At 38.7% G+C, this 14,475-nt stretch overlaps 2 protein-coding genes across 4 annotated transcripts in view; one reads left to right on the forward strand and one right to left on the reverse strand.

Moving 5' to 3' along the window:
- Positions 1 to 14,475, reverse strand: part of XPOT (exportin for tRNA) — a 42,474-nt gene that overhangs the window by 3,660 nt on the left and 24,339 nt on the right. For all 3 annotated transcript variants that reach the window (XM_008148747.3, XM_054718901.1, XM_054718902.1), the window contains 7 exons: positions 13,410 to 13,695; positions 9,806 to 9,995; positions 9,136 to 9,252; positions 8,847 to 8,962; positions 8,131 to 8,178; positions 3,538 to 3,609; positions 1,737 to 1,793 (listed from right to left, as the gene is read on the reverse strand). In XM_008148747.3, coding sequence (XP_008146969.1) covers positions 1,737 to 1,793; positions 3,538 to 3,609; positions 8,131 to 8,178; positions 8,847 to 8,962; positions 9,136 to 9,252; positions 9,806 to 9,995; positions 13,410 to 13,695 — 886 coding nt within the window. The remainder of the gene's footprint in view (positions 1 to 1,736; positions 1,794 to 3,537; positions 3,610 to 8,130; positions 8,179 to 8,846; positions 8,963 to 9,135; positions 9,253 to 9,805; positions 9,996 to 13,409; positions 13,696 to 14,475) is intronic.
- Positions 10,481 to 10,722, forward strand: LOC103292495 (cytochrome c oxidase subunit 6C-like). Its single transcript, XM_008148746.3, is given in 3 exon segments — positions 10,481 to 10,517; positions 10,520 to 10,534; positions 10,537 to 10,722. Coding segments are annotated over 3 exon segments (207 nt in total). The 3' UTR covers positions 10,692 to 10,722.

Below are 14,475 nucleotides of genomic sequence, written 5' to 3' on the forward strand. Positions count from 1 at the left end.
AGTTAATTATTTTACCCTTTGTTCTCCCTGCATGATCTACAATAATAATGTGCTTTGTGTTGATATTTACTGCTGTGTTGCTGACAATTACCTGAAAGAGAAGTTGGGATGCTTCACTGGGCTGAAAAAAGTTTAGCTACATCAGAAAGCAGGTCTAATTAAGCAAGTTTGTTCTATATCTATAAAAGGCTAAGTTGACTTGTGCATGTGTGATACATATAAAGCGCTTGCTGGCGCCAATCGCACGTGTGTGTTTCGATCTGTCATCGTCAATTGTGAATTTGGTTGTTTTCGTTGACATTCTGAAGCTGAAAGAAAGCGGCGGCGTCGCAGGGAAGTAACAATGGTGATTAAGTATGATCATAATAGTGATCCAGGCAGATATAATTAACCCCGTGTAACCAAAGTTGCCGTCATATTCAGAAACGAAGATGGAGGAACTCCTTTTGAAAGGGATTTGCTCATTCATTGCAAACCAGATCCCAATAATCTGAATGCCACTAAAATGAAACAAATCAGTATCCAGTTTCCTACATTATATGCAATGATGTATCCTATTCTCTTCCCACATGGTGAAAAAGGCTGGGGAACGGATATTGCATTAAGACTCAGAGACGATAGTGTAAGTCTTAATGCAATAATACTAGATTGAATGGATGATGCTGAAAAGGCAAAATTTCCCATCAAATTTCTTAAAGTATTACTCCTTTGGGAATGCCATGTCATAAATTAGAATCGAAAGTAGGTGCAATCATCATGCCACAGAGAAATCTTAATGGTAAATGGGGGTCTTTGTAATGGTACTAGATTTATTATCAAAAGATTGCGACCTTACATAATCAAAGCTGATGTATTAACCCTTTGCGCTCGCTTGCTTTTTTCTCGATTCCTTTATTCTACTCGGGATTTAATTTTTTAAATACCCCAGATTTTACAAAGTGCGACAGTAGAATAAAAAACTGGAGTTTCTTTTCATACAAACTTATTTATTTGGATTTTTTATATTTCAAATTATTGAAACATTCAAAGAGTAATTTTATTATTTTTTTTGATGTCTGCCTTTACTTTCTGACATTTTTTTAAATTGAGGTATTATATGTGTACATATCTTACCATTCCCCCCCACACCCCCCACCCATACATGCCCTCACCCCCCAGAGTTTTGCGTCCATTGTTTATGCTTATATGCATTCATACAAGTCCTTCGTTTGATTTCTTATTTCCCCCACCTCTCCCTAACTTTCCCCCCTGTTCAAAGAGTAATTTTAATCTCGATGCTATCCGTGTCGAGTCACACTCGACATCTGAGTGCAAAAGGTTAACAGGATTTGCGGAGGAGAGGTTGTTCTGATTCCAAGGATTGATTTGTTCCCGTCTGACACTGGCCTCAGTGTTAGAATAAGTTTAATCAATTTATCAGTCATTATTTTTATCAATGTAGTTTTTATATCATGTTTTTATTCTTTTTATATCATGTCCTTGTTGTTATATCATGTTATTGTTTATTTATTAATCCATTTATATATTATTTTCATATTCATTTTACTAATTTTCTTTCATCTCTGACACTTTTATTATAGAGGAAGGGCAAAGAGCGGTATTAAAATATTTCTTCTAATAAATTTCCTTTCAATGTGCATGAATTCGTGCACTGGGCCACTAGTAATATATATTCTCTCTTGGCTCTGAAACATTTCCTAATTATATGAAGATAGGTAAGTTTTTCAAATACCTACCTTTAAGTAGTTTTTAAAAACTTTAGCATCAGGCTGCTGAAGAGCTTGACAAAACTCCTGGGGAGCCAGGAAGGGAGGAAAGAAGAGAATCAATCTATTTGTATTAAATTCATAATAATATAAATCCACAGCACTGTTTTAAAATTGTGATTGAAAACATAAAACTGACCATCTTAAGCATTTTTATGTGTACAGTATAGCAGTGTTAACTATATGCACAATGCAACTCCCCACACACCCCAGCCCCTGGCCACCACCATTCTACTTTCTGCTTTAAGAGTATGACTACTTTAGATACTTCAATATAATTAGAATTTTGTAGTACTTGTCTTTCTGTGACTGGCTTACTTCATTTAGCATAACTTCAAAGGTTTGTCCAAGTTGTAGCATATGACAGCATTTCTCTTTTTTAAGGCTGAATAATAATCCATTGTGTGTACATACCACACTCTGTTATCCATTTACCTATGAATGGACATTTGCACTGCTTCAAATCTATAATATCTGTAACTTAACAAAATTAACCTGAACAGTTCCTCACCAAAAATGTTTATATAGTATTCTCAAATCTAATACTTGTCAGACAGGCTGCTTTCATTTTGAGAATAAGGCTCTCCTACCTAAACGATAAAAACTACACTGATATGGCCATTCTTACCTAGTTAGTAACTGAGCAAAGCCAGACCAAATCCTTATGCTTCATAATCAAATTATTAGATAGAAATATAATTTTGTTTCAGTCAGAAATCTGGAGAATATTAGCTACTCAAAATCAAATGAGATATTTCTATATTCATGAGCATTAAGATCATGAGTAACTAGTAATTTACTGTTTTAATAAAACATTAGCTTACAATAACTGAGAAAATTCATTAATATCTATAAAGTTAAAGATGATGTGTTATAGAGACCATAAATTCATTAAAAATGAGTTGGATGATTACTCTTATGTGAGATCTATCTGATTTTTCACTCAATTTTTTTCAATGCCTCATAAAATAGCATTACAAATCACTGTTAATGAAGAAACAATTCTTGGAATCTACACAAGAGATTCTAACTAGTTTTAATCAAAACTTTGACACCTTATCAGATCTATGTGCTGTAGCACAAGCAGTCTGGATAACTATATGCCAAAAAAATAACTAAATGCCATTAAAAATTATTCTGTAATAGTGCAAAAGTGACTTAGCTTTCCAGCCCCTTACCTCAAAATATAGTTTCAGATTTACGAAGTAAGCACATATAAAATGAACTACCTGGCATAAACCTTCTGAACAGATTCGTGGGCCATGGTCCCCTTTGGACTCCTTTTAGAATGATTTTTAACACATGGGATTAAAAAAGAAACTAATAATGAATTATGGTTATAAAAAAATTTTTTTACATGTGGTAGAATAAAACAGACTCAGTAATAAGGTCTAGTGGCATATCTTAACTCTTAATTTCAAACTACTAATGAGTGTAAATAGTATTTTGGGATCTTTGAAACTAGTGGTAAAGAAAATATCTGTGGTTACTTATTGGTGACGGAGTCATGGCAATGCTAATACTACTGTGATTTGTCACCTACACAATGACAGATCAAATTTCTATTAAAGGTTAGTGAAAATAAAAATACAAATTTTCCTATTCAATTTCAGAGCCTCCTCCCTCTCCCAAGTTTGGACTCTTGCTATCCTATACACAGTAAAACATCAACCTGAATGCAGTTTGGCTTTCTTGGATCAAAATTTAGTTTGAATTATAGTCATATTTCTTTAATTAAATTAAGAGGAAAATCTGCTAGGGCAGCTCTTACTTGAATTATTTCTGGAGCTACTTGCAAGGAAGGTAAGTATTCCTGTTGAAGATACTGAACACATTCCGGACCCTGAAAATGAAAAGATGGTTATAACTAAATTATTTTCTTCCTTGATATCAGTAATGCTTTAAGAGAAATTGGAGCAACATATGTATACTTTAAACACAATACAGTACTGTGATTAAGAAGAGACTCTGAAACCAGAGTCTGCTTTGTTTTGAAGACTGGCTCTGGCAAACTTCTGGTAACTTGGGCAAGTTACTTAACTTCTCTGAGCCTCAGTTCCCCATCTAAAAAAATGGAGTTATTGGGAGGGTTGGATGAGTTTAGAAATGTAAAGCTTTTGAAGAGCACTTAGTATTTACTACAAAACACTAAGTGTTACGTAGTGCTAAAAATTAAACAAATATTCTTTTAAATTCAGGAGGTCACAATGTCTTCTATGCACTGAAAGGAAAGAGCAAACAGAGTGCCCCTGTTCAGTCCACCACTGGGTGGCCTATGGGGCAGCACCACAGCAATGACTATCTTTAGAAACTAAAATACAAGCAAGAAAGATCAAAATGATAGGCTAGGAGGTAATATAAATAAAAACACAACTTCCTTTTTCTGCTCACAAAATAGGGAAAAGGAATTTAGTAGCCAGATGAGGCAACCAAGACCCAGAAATATAGGATTATTTGCCCAGTCTGCTGATTAAAACTGTACTAAAAAGCAGGTCACCTGACTTCTAAAACCATTGCTCTATACTGCTATCTTCTAGTACTTCTAGGTGCTAAAAACTGTAACAGTAGTTTTCTGGGGCATTTTGGGATTAAGTTTGGTGAAGGGAAGAGAGAAAATTTCCACAAACTAGCCCCTGACTCGCCCACCGCTTCTTAGACACTATAAAGAAACTTAGGATACTATTTGAAAGCAGTTACCCTATAGCAATGTGTTTCTGAGAGAGAGGCCTCAAGAAAATGTAATAAATCCAATAGTAAAAAAAGCTCATTTCACTTTTAAATGTGAATCTGACTAAAGGTTTTAATATGCAGATGACTTCAACCTGGTCCAACTGAAAGTAACAGTTACCAAAACTAAATCAATCCATCTCTCCTCAATACACCTCTCCCTGCATTATCACCTCATTTCTTGTTTAGTATTACTGCTCCTGAATCAAAGGATTTCTCTATGTTTCTTCTTCTACCTTGATTCCTGGGCCCTCTAACCAATGGACCTAGGTCACAATTTAGTCTTCAAAGGAAGGCCTTTCTTAATTGAGAGGAGGTAATGTTTCACTGTGAAAGTTTCTCAGATCCCTTCAACTTTCCTTTTCACTTTTTTCTTTAGTCTATTCTCCCTAAACTTAAATTTTCATGCACTGCTCATCATCTCATACAACCCCAGTGTTATCACTTAAAAATAGAGCATACTTGTTTTACCTTTTAAATCAGGAAAAGTAAACTTCTACCTTAAGAGGAAGTCAGTCAAGTGAATAAATGAAAAAAATAAAACAAAGCAAAACGTTTTCAAATATAATATTCCATTTGATTCAATTCTGTGTGTCTAAACGAGAGCTTCTAAGGACAAGATAAATACTTCTGAACTGTAAATACCACACTTACTGTTTTTTTGTCATTCCTCATCCTGATTCTCTAGCATACAATAATGTTCAACCCATCTGCTCTTTGTGACTCTCTTCCCTTAGCTTTCACAACTTTGGCTCTACTTCTAGTTTCCCCTAACTCTTGCTTTAGCCAAGGTTCTTTCTGTCCTGGTCTTAGAAAGTCTCACTTCATCTTGACTATTACACACTTGGAACTCCAAAATCAGTATTTAGTCCTAACTGGTTCAGACCATATCCCAAACTGTTCTCTGAACATTATTTTCTGACTTAGCTATCCTAAATTATAACCCAACCTTTCACACGTAGAGCACACCTAGTCCCATTTCAGCTTTTATCTGTTACTTCTGCCTTCATACTTTAGTTAACACTATTTTCTACAAAATCTACCATGCGATGTCTTATCTGTCTCCATACACTGCTTAACTTTGCCCAGAATGCCAGCTCCTCCTATCCAATGAATCTATATTTAAGGTCAGAAAAAATGAATCTATATTTAAGGTCAGAAAAAAATTTAAAAATTGCCTCTTTCTAACGGCTTTCTTAGATTGCTCTCAGAGGCCAAGTTGCTCCTTCTTCTTTAGTTCCATAATACTACATTTAATATATATATATGTGTGTGTGTGTGTGTGTATTTAAAGAACTTACTTAACCCATTAAGCTATTATGCATGGGTCGCTCCCGATTCTAGATCTACAAATAAGGGAGAATTTTTTTAAATAAAAATTTTATTTTATTATTTTATTACTAGAGGCCTGGTGCACGAGATTCGTGCACTGGTGTGTGTGTGTGTGGGGGTCCCCTCTCACAGTCCGGGAGTCGTCAGGGGATGTCCTACTGACAGCTTAGGCCTGCTCCCTGCAGGAGGCCTCCCTCTGCAGGAGGCAATCTGGCTGATCAGGGAAGGTGCCACCCCCATCACCCTGCTGCCACTGCTGGCTGCCGCAGCCCCCAAGGTGTTTTCATCAACAGACTCCAGTCCCTTCACCACAAAAAAATGACAACTTTCTTTAGGCATTTTCAAGATGTCTCTTTCATAGGATATGACATTTCTTTCTTTCTTTTTTTTTTTTTATCCTCACCTGAGGATATTTTTCCATTGATTTTTAGAGAGTGTGGAAGAGAGAGGGAAAGACAGAGAGAAACATCAATGTGAGAGGGACACTGCGATTGGTTGCCTCCTGCATGAGCCCTGACCTGGGCCCTGGCCAGGGAGGAGCCTGCAACCCAGGTACATGCCCTTGACCAGAACTGAACCCGGACCCTGCGGTCAGCAGGCCAAGGCTCTATCCACTGAGCAAAACCAGCTAGGGCAGGATATGACATTTCTTAGCCTTCCAGCAGTGGACCTTCGTTTTTTCCTCGAGGAGTGAGGTGGAAAAACCCTAGATCATCTTCTTGGATTCTTATTAGGCAAGTTACCAGAACACTGCAAGTGGCATACCAGGAGCTTAGCCAATGAGCAGTCAGAAAAGGTGTTTCCTCTGCAGCTCATGTGCAGAGGCGGGGCTGCTGGCGAGGGACTGCCCTCAGCCGAGAGCGGGCCCTCTCCGTCTCCCTCTCTCTCCCTCTGGTCCACTCTCTCTAAAAAGCAGTGAAAAAATATCCTCTGGTGAGTATTAAAAAACAAAACAAAACAAAACACAGAATAACAGGCCTCCTCCTTGGAGATGCTGAATATGTAGGCTGAAAGAGAGAATTCTTGGCTCTGTGAAGAGCTATACATGAATTTTATTAACAATATTTGGAAAATTAGCCTAAGCCACACCAATGATTCAAGTTTGTGCTTTTCTGTGTTCCAGGGAAGAATCAAATGATCTTTTGTTTTATTGTGTCAAAACAAAATTTTGCATGTCTTAAATACATAATTCTTATTCAAATACAGAATAGCAGATGCAAAAGTTCTGTTTAACTCAGTGAAGGGACTGGCAGGATGATAATGCTGTTCAAAGGAGATTGCTAAAGATGAAAGCCTGAAGTAAAACTGCTAAATTAGATACAATCTGGCTAATGTCCTATAGGACAATAAAATCATCACTTTTTGAATTGGTGTGTCTTCTAGACAGAAATTAGTTACATCTTTAAAAGCCTAAAAATTCTTTTCATCTTCTCACTTTGCTGATCATTATATGTAACTTTCCAGGGCTGTAAAATGTCAAAATATATGGAACTTATTAAATCGTAAATAGTGTGTTAGAGTTATGTGTTTCATAGAAAAGGAAATGATCATTCTGTGGGCCTCTAATGCCCCAATTATACTGAAAAGATTTGCTGTCAACGTTTTACTCTGGGCCGGCGATTGGCCAGGGAGGCTGCAAGCAGGCCGCCATCTCCTCTCCGGGCCTGCGCTTGGCCTCGAAGGCTGTGGGCCGGCCCTCCGGTCCCTCAGAGGCCCTCCACGGCTAGGCCATGCTGCCTGCTCTCAGCGGCAGCGCCCCCCAGGACTAGGGGACTCCGGCAAGGCTGAGGGGACTGGGCAGAGTGACGGTTAATTTGCATATTAGCCTTTTATTAGATAGGATTTTATTTATCTTATTTTATTGAGAAAGGTAAAGGGAGAAACATCGATTTGAGAGCATAACATCAATTAGCTGCCTCCTGCACAGCCCACATGGGGGGAATCAAGCCTGCAACCCCAGCATGTGCCTTGACCAGAACCGAACCGTGCTCTCCTGGTTTATGGATCAATACTCAACCACTGAACCACACTGGCCGGGAGAAAGCTCTTTCTTTTATGAAAGTTCATTAATTTCAGTTCTGCCTGAACTGAGGGGATGTGCAGGAGGCAGCCGATCAATGATTCTCTCTCATCATTGATGTTTCTATCTCTCTTTCCCTCTCCTGTCCCCTCTCTGAAAATCAATAAAATCATTAGGAAAAAAAGAAAAAAGATACAGGTTTAAAAAAAAAGTCAAACACAATTAAAACCATAACAATATATACATGTAAGATGAAAATGAACAAGCATGGGGTCCAAAGCTTACCCGCTTGAGATGAATTGTTTTCAGTGTCACTGCACACTCAGATAAAGCCTGTATAAACAAGTTTAAGAATTTAATATAGTTAATTCTTGGTTACTGATCCAACTTCTCTTTTTCCTTTCCTGACCACTACTCATTACCCTTTAAAGAAAGAATGAAGGCAGAAAAGGATGGAATAAGTAGGTTGAATAGAAAATATAAAAACACAAAAACGCTGTCTCAATGTAGTGAATTATAATTATGAAATCTAGCTTTTACTTGGCTGTGGGGAAGTGAGTAAAAGGCAACTGCTTGACACTAAGCATACTGAAGATGAGATTTGGGGAAACCATCATTCAAGGAAGAGAAAGTTACTCTTAATAGTGAGAAAAAAACATTAAGCACCAGTTTTAGAATGAAAGCAGTAGTAGGAAACGAATAAAACTTTAAAGACTACTGGTAGTATGGGCCCTGTCATGGTCCTAGAAAGAGTCTTGGTTATTAAAGTTGTAGGAGCTGGGTTTTATATGGTCAATTTTAGCATTGGGATTTAGTAAGAATCCACCAAAGTTTCAGAGGTATCATCAATCTCTTAAAAGTGAATCCTAATTTGAAATTACTAAATTAGAAGAAGAAAAAAGCAATGAAACATAATAAACTCAACGTGGCATTGAAGAAACAATTTTGAGTTAAAACACATAAGATCCACACAAGGTAAACAAAGATTCCTGGATGCTTACCAATACTGTTTGTGCATCTGCCAGGTCAAAGGTTTGTTTTAAAGGTGCTAGGAAACACGCAGGGACAATGTGCTTATAAACAAAATCAGCAAATCCCACTGGTCCATCTTTACCACCTGTCAAGACAATTCACATTTTCATCTTGTATAAAAAGAAAGTCAATTATAATTTATCATTGGGGGAAATCAACTCCCCGCTCCTGTCTATTGTGAGGGCTAGGGTTCCATTTCATCTCTGAGAGTCTTAGGAAACAGGCTAGGGAATAAAGCTTTAAAAAAAATCATCTTACCCCAGAGTTCTACCAACTTGGAGAGGATGATAAAGCATGTTTTCTGTGCAATTGGATCTGGATATTCGACTGCTCCTTGAATCACAGTAACTAGAATTCGTTCTACATTCTCTGCACCTGAAAAGGAAAAGAAAACCTTGACTTTAAGAACTGGAAAGGCAACCTGAAGCTCTCATTCCATATACAGTAACCATACAAAAGCATTTACAGAGTTGATAAGATCCCTCAATTTTTATTAACTGTACTCAATTTTAAGCATAAAATGTTGAAAAATCATTATTCCCTTGTCATCTTACCCACTGGATTTCCTATATTGCAAAATTATCTATACTGATCTATACAGTCCTATTTTTAATTTGAAAATGGCAAATTGATCAGCAAGACTCAATTGTCAAGTCAATTCTGGCAGTAACCACCATGCTGTTTATAATACCAAAGAACCAATTAAAGAATACTACTTTAGGAAAAAGGGAACTGAATACCAGTTAGTTTTAAGGCCCTCAACTTGAAAGTAATTCCCTCCTTGAAATAATGAGCAGTCATCCTAGGGGTCCATATACAACAACACTCCAAAGGTTTAGTGTCTACTTTTAACTAGCTCTTGCTCACACAGATGCATAACTGTGACAAAGACATCAGCAGACAATTTAGGCATCACACACATCCCCACCTTGATTTGCTATGACTTCGCTCATTCCACTGCCTGTGACTGTTTGCAGGAAAGCAAAGTAACTCCTCCGCAACATTTGCTTCTCTAAAGCAGCAGACTGGTCATTTTCTTCTGCTGGTCGAAGCAACACTTCAAAAATTGCATGAAGTAGAGGCATGAACATTTGTTGTAAAAATGGAGATACCTGTATCTGAACATAAGAAATATTACTACTACTTCAGAAACGAGTAAGAAAATTATGAAGCTTAATAATAATCCTGTATTGCATATTTGAAAAGTTTGCTAAGAGTAAATCTTAAAAGTTCTCATCACAAGAAAAAATATTCTGAAACAATGTTTAGTGATGGCTGTTAACTAGGCTTTTGCTATATACAAACACTGGCTCTTTATGTTGTGTACTACCTAAAACTAATAAAATGTTGTATGTCAATTATACCTCAATTTAAAAAATAAATGTAACTTAGAAAAAACGTGTTTTAAAGTCTTAAGAATTTCTATTTAGAATATTTACACAATTCACTTAGCAAATATCAAAGTTAAAACAAAATCTACATAGCATATACATTATTAAGTTCAACCAATTTCCTACAGTTCAAGATCCACGCTAAAATAGTAGGGAGCCAGATCCAGTTCTCCCTCAGGAAGGACATCGGTGTTGAGGAGACTATAACTACCATGTCTTCCAGTGCTTTGTCAAAACCTCAGTTGCATGGCCACGATTTCATATTGTTGAGCCATCATTGTATCCCTGGGGGTTGCAGCTTCCTATAAGTTTGGTGTGGCTGAACCAAGAAAGGAGGCATATGCAGATTTCTACAGAAGTTATGATTCCATGCAAGATTTTGAGGAGATGAGGAAGGCTGGTATCTTTCAGAGTGCAAAGTGATCTTGCTATGTAAAGAATTTCTTTGGGTTGAATTCCATGGAAGTTTGTCACTGACCTGTGTTCCTGAACTATGAAACATGAGTATCTGAGCTAAGGAATATTTTCTCTTGATAAACAATCCTATCTAATAAAAGAGTAATATGCAAATTGACCGTACCTCTGCTATACCCACATGCCACGCCCACAAGCCAATCAGGAGTGAATATGCAAATAAACCCAACCAAGATGGCTACAGCCACAGAGAGCAGGAGGGAGGCTTGGGTTTCCCCAGCAATGGAGGAAGCCAAGCTTTCCGCCTGCCCTTGCTGGCCTAGGTCTCCACTCAAGGCTACAGTTTCAAGGATAGAAGATAAATAAATCCAAACAGAAATGGTGGCAGCCACGGAGCTGGAAAGAGCAGGAGGCTAGGGTTGCCCCTGGCGATGGAGAAAGCCAAGCTTCTGAAGCGCTGGCCTGCCTTGGCCTCCACTCCAGGCTACAAAGTTTCAATTATAGAAGATACATAAATCCCAACAAAAATGGCTGCCGCCACGGAGCAAGGAGGAGGCTTGGCTCCACTCCAGGCTATAAAGTTTCAATTGTAGAAGATAAATAATATGCAGATAGACCATCACTCCAACACACAAGATGGCTGCCCCCATGTGGTCAAATATCCTGCCCCCATGTGGACACAAGATGGCCAGCAAGGAAGGGCAGTTGGGAGGGACCAGGCCTGCAAGGGAGGGCAGTTGGGGGCGATCAAGCCTGCAGGGGAGGGCAGTTAGGGGTGACCAGGCCGGCAGAGGAGGGAAGTTGGGGGTGACCGGGCCTGCAGGGAAGGGCAGTTGGGGGGGACCCAGTCCTGCAGTGGAGAGCAGTTGGGGGGGACCAGGCCTGCAGGGGAGGGCAGTTAGGGGTGACCAGGCCTGCAGGGGATGGCAGTTAGGGGCAAACAGGCTGGCAGGGGAGCAGTTAGGCATCAATCAGGCTGGCAGGGGAGTGGTTAGGGGGTGATCAGGCTGGCAGGCAGAAGCGGTTAGGGGCAATCAGGAAGGCAGGCAGGCGAGCAGTTGGGAGCCAGCAGTCCTGGATTGTGAGAGGGATGTCCCAGATTGGAGAGGGTGCAGGCTGTGCTGAAGAACACCCCCCCCCTCCGTGTATGAATTTCGTGCACCAGGCCTCTAGTTGAGAAATAATAAGAAAAATAGTATGTGGGAAACCGTGAGAGGCAATCGGGTAAACAATCCAGTAATCTTGTTTTCCCCGCTTTACTGGGGCCCTTTGTTTCACATATTTAGGTTTGATACATAGCAGAGGGAGTAGCATAGTGGTAGGGACAAAAGTTGCAACATGTTTTCAATAGCAGGGACAAAAGCTGTAGTATGTTCTTGATATCAGGAACTAGGATAGGGAGGTTGGCGGGGAGAGAAGTATAGAGTGTACCTAGGATCCTGTGGAGGCGGGAAAAACATCTAGCCTTGGCAATGACCTTTATGCTTGTACAAGCTGTTTCTGCTTATAAAAAGAAGGTGAGAAAATAAACTCGGCGCGCAGTCTTGAACTGTTTGCCCTCCCGGGAACTAGTGTGTCTGTGTTTTTTAATCCTCACCCCCCTTTTCAGGTACCGTTCAACTACAGTGCCGGCAGGCTCCGGCAATAGTAGGGACCCAGAAATATTTCACAATCAAATATTGCCATGGAATATTTTCAATTTAAATTTCATGAAATTAATTCTATTGCTAAATTATAAATGGAGTTACATGCTTGGGCTCTCAGGCTTTATAAGCCACTGTGTAATTCTTAATTTCTCTGTGTCTGTTTCTTCATCTATAAAATACAATACTTACCTCCTAGGATCAAATGAATTAATGTGCAGGAAAATGCTTAAAACACATAGTGAACACAGAAAGCACTATGTGTTAGCCATTCTTATTAGCCAGCTTATACTTGACCCCTATCAGACCGCTGTACCTATTTTTCGGTAATTTCCGAATCTGCCGCTATACCCCTGTACCTAATTTTCGGTACTTTGCCTAGACCTATTTTCTACAATGTCTCCAAGTTCCATCTTATTCTAACCACTTGTTTGCATGTAACTAACATTTTTCTATATCATGTTGGTTTTTTCTCTTTAATGCTCAGGAGCCCAGGTATAGGGGACATTTAGGTTCAGTGCCTCAGGTCTGGTAGGGTTAAATCTCCTTGTACATAAAACCAACTTTAGTACACTAAATTACTTTTAAACTCCTGTGTGGACACCCAAATTACAATGCTTTTTATTTACCTCTTTAGACATGTAGTACTCAATGCTGTTTTTATTTGATTTTCTAAAACAGAAGAGTAATTGTTTTCTTCTGCTACACAAAACAGATAATGTATGTATGTTTTTATTAAAACATCTATTAAGCATGTCCTATGTGTCAGGGAGTATGCCAGATTATTAGGGGTGACAAAAATACACAATCCATGCCCACAAGTAACTCATATTTACAAAAACAAACCAAGGGGGCAAATGTCAAAAGGCAGGGTTCCCCCCAAAAAATATACACACTTTAACAGCTGATAGCTCAATTTTGAAAGTAAAATATATTTTAATAAGCACTGCCTTTATAATTATTCAAAGTGTGTGTATACACTTTTGGGGAACACTGTATATAAATATATCTAAACATAAATACATCTAATCTTTAAGCCAGGGGAATATCTTTAAGGCAGGAGATGCTCTGAGATTTGTAGTACCTTAAATTTGGCTGTAATCTGGTTGATAAGAGGAATGAACTCCTGAAGGTCTTTTGCTTCACAATCTTTCAGCATGTGTTCTGAGGCTGATGGGATGAACGGAAGAACTTCTTCCTCTAGGCAAATTATCATGCGATGAAGGAAAGTGCGAACTCCACTTCTGAGAATATCCTTTTGTAAGGGACAACTCAGAGCTGGCAAGAATGTCTGTAAACAGTCCAGATAAACTTCGGAACAGCCACATTGTTTCACAGTCTGCTTGTTACTGAAAGCTTTGCTGGTCCGACTAGGTAAGTAAAATAAGGCAACTATTTTTAACTTTATTCTTTGAAAGTTTTATGAAGTAATAAAAAACAATGCACGACAAATTACAAAACTAACAAAACTGGTAGACAATTCTAAATGAATGACATGTAGTTACTATAATCCCTCTAATCTGAATCCATCTAAATGTTTTATTAAAATCCTACTGATGAAATATGCAGAAAAGCGGGGGGAAATCCACTTACTATGACCAGGCTGTCCTACTACATAATCTGCAAACTACCCATTTAAATTTAGAAAACAATCTTTAGAATCAAGTTATTTCTACAACTCTCTAATATTAACTTCTGCATTGAAATATTCCATAGAGCAACTTCTTTATATAGCTTATAATAAGCAATCACTAAAACTTAAATACTGTTATTGTTTGCCAATAACAGTTATGGGTAGAGAGAAAGAAACAGCAGCTTGGGTGGTCTTCAGGACACAATGCAACAGGTAAAAAGAAGTCTCAGGACCTTCTCTTTAAGATACCAAAACTGAACACCAAGATTTCCCAATTAGTAATCTACACTAATAAAAGAGAAATAGGCAAATTGTCACTTCGTGATGCCCAGGAGTGAGAAATGCAAATTAACCCAACAAAGATGGTGTCTGCCCCGCCCCCCAGCTGCTCCAGGCCTCTGGGCAGCACGCATGCAGGCACTGAGCAGCCGGGCAGGACGCCTGCTATGAGGGGGAGGGCAGGGGGGCGGAGGGAGCTATAGGAGTGGCGCTCCAGCTGGAGCGAAGACTGAAGGCT

The sequence above is a fragment of the Eptesicus fuscus genome, chromosome 7, assembly GCF_027574615.1.
Source record: "Eptesicus fuscus isolate TK198812 chromosome 7, DD_ASM_mEF_20220401, whole genome shotgun sequence".
Classification (NCBI taxonomy): Eukaryota; Metazoa; Chordata; class Mammalia; order Chiroptera; family Vespertilionidae; genus Eptesicus; species Eptesicus fuscus.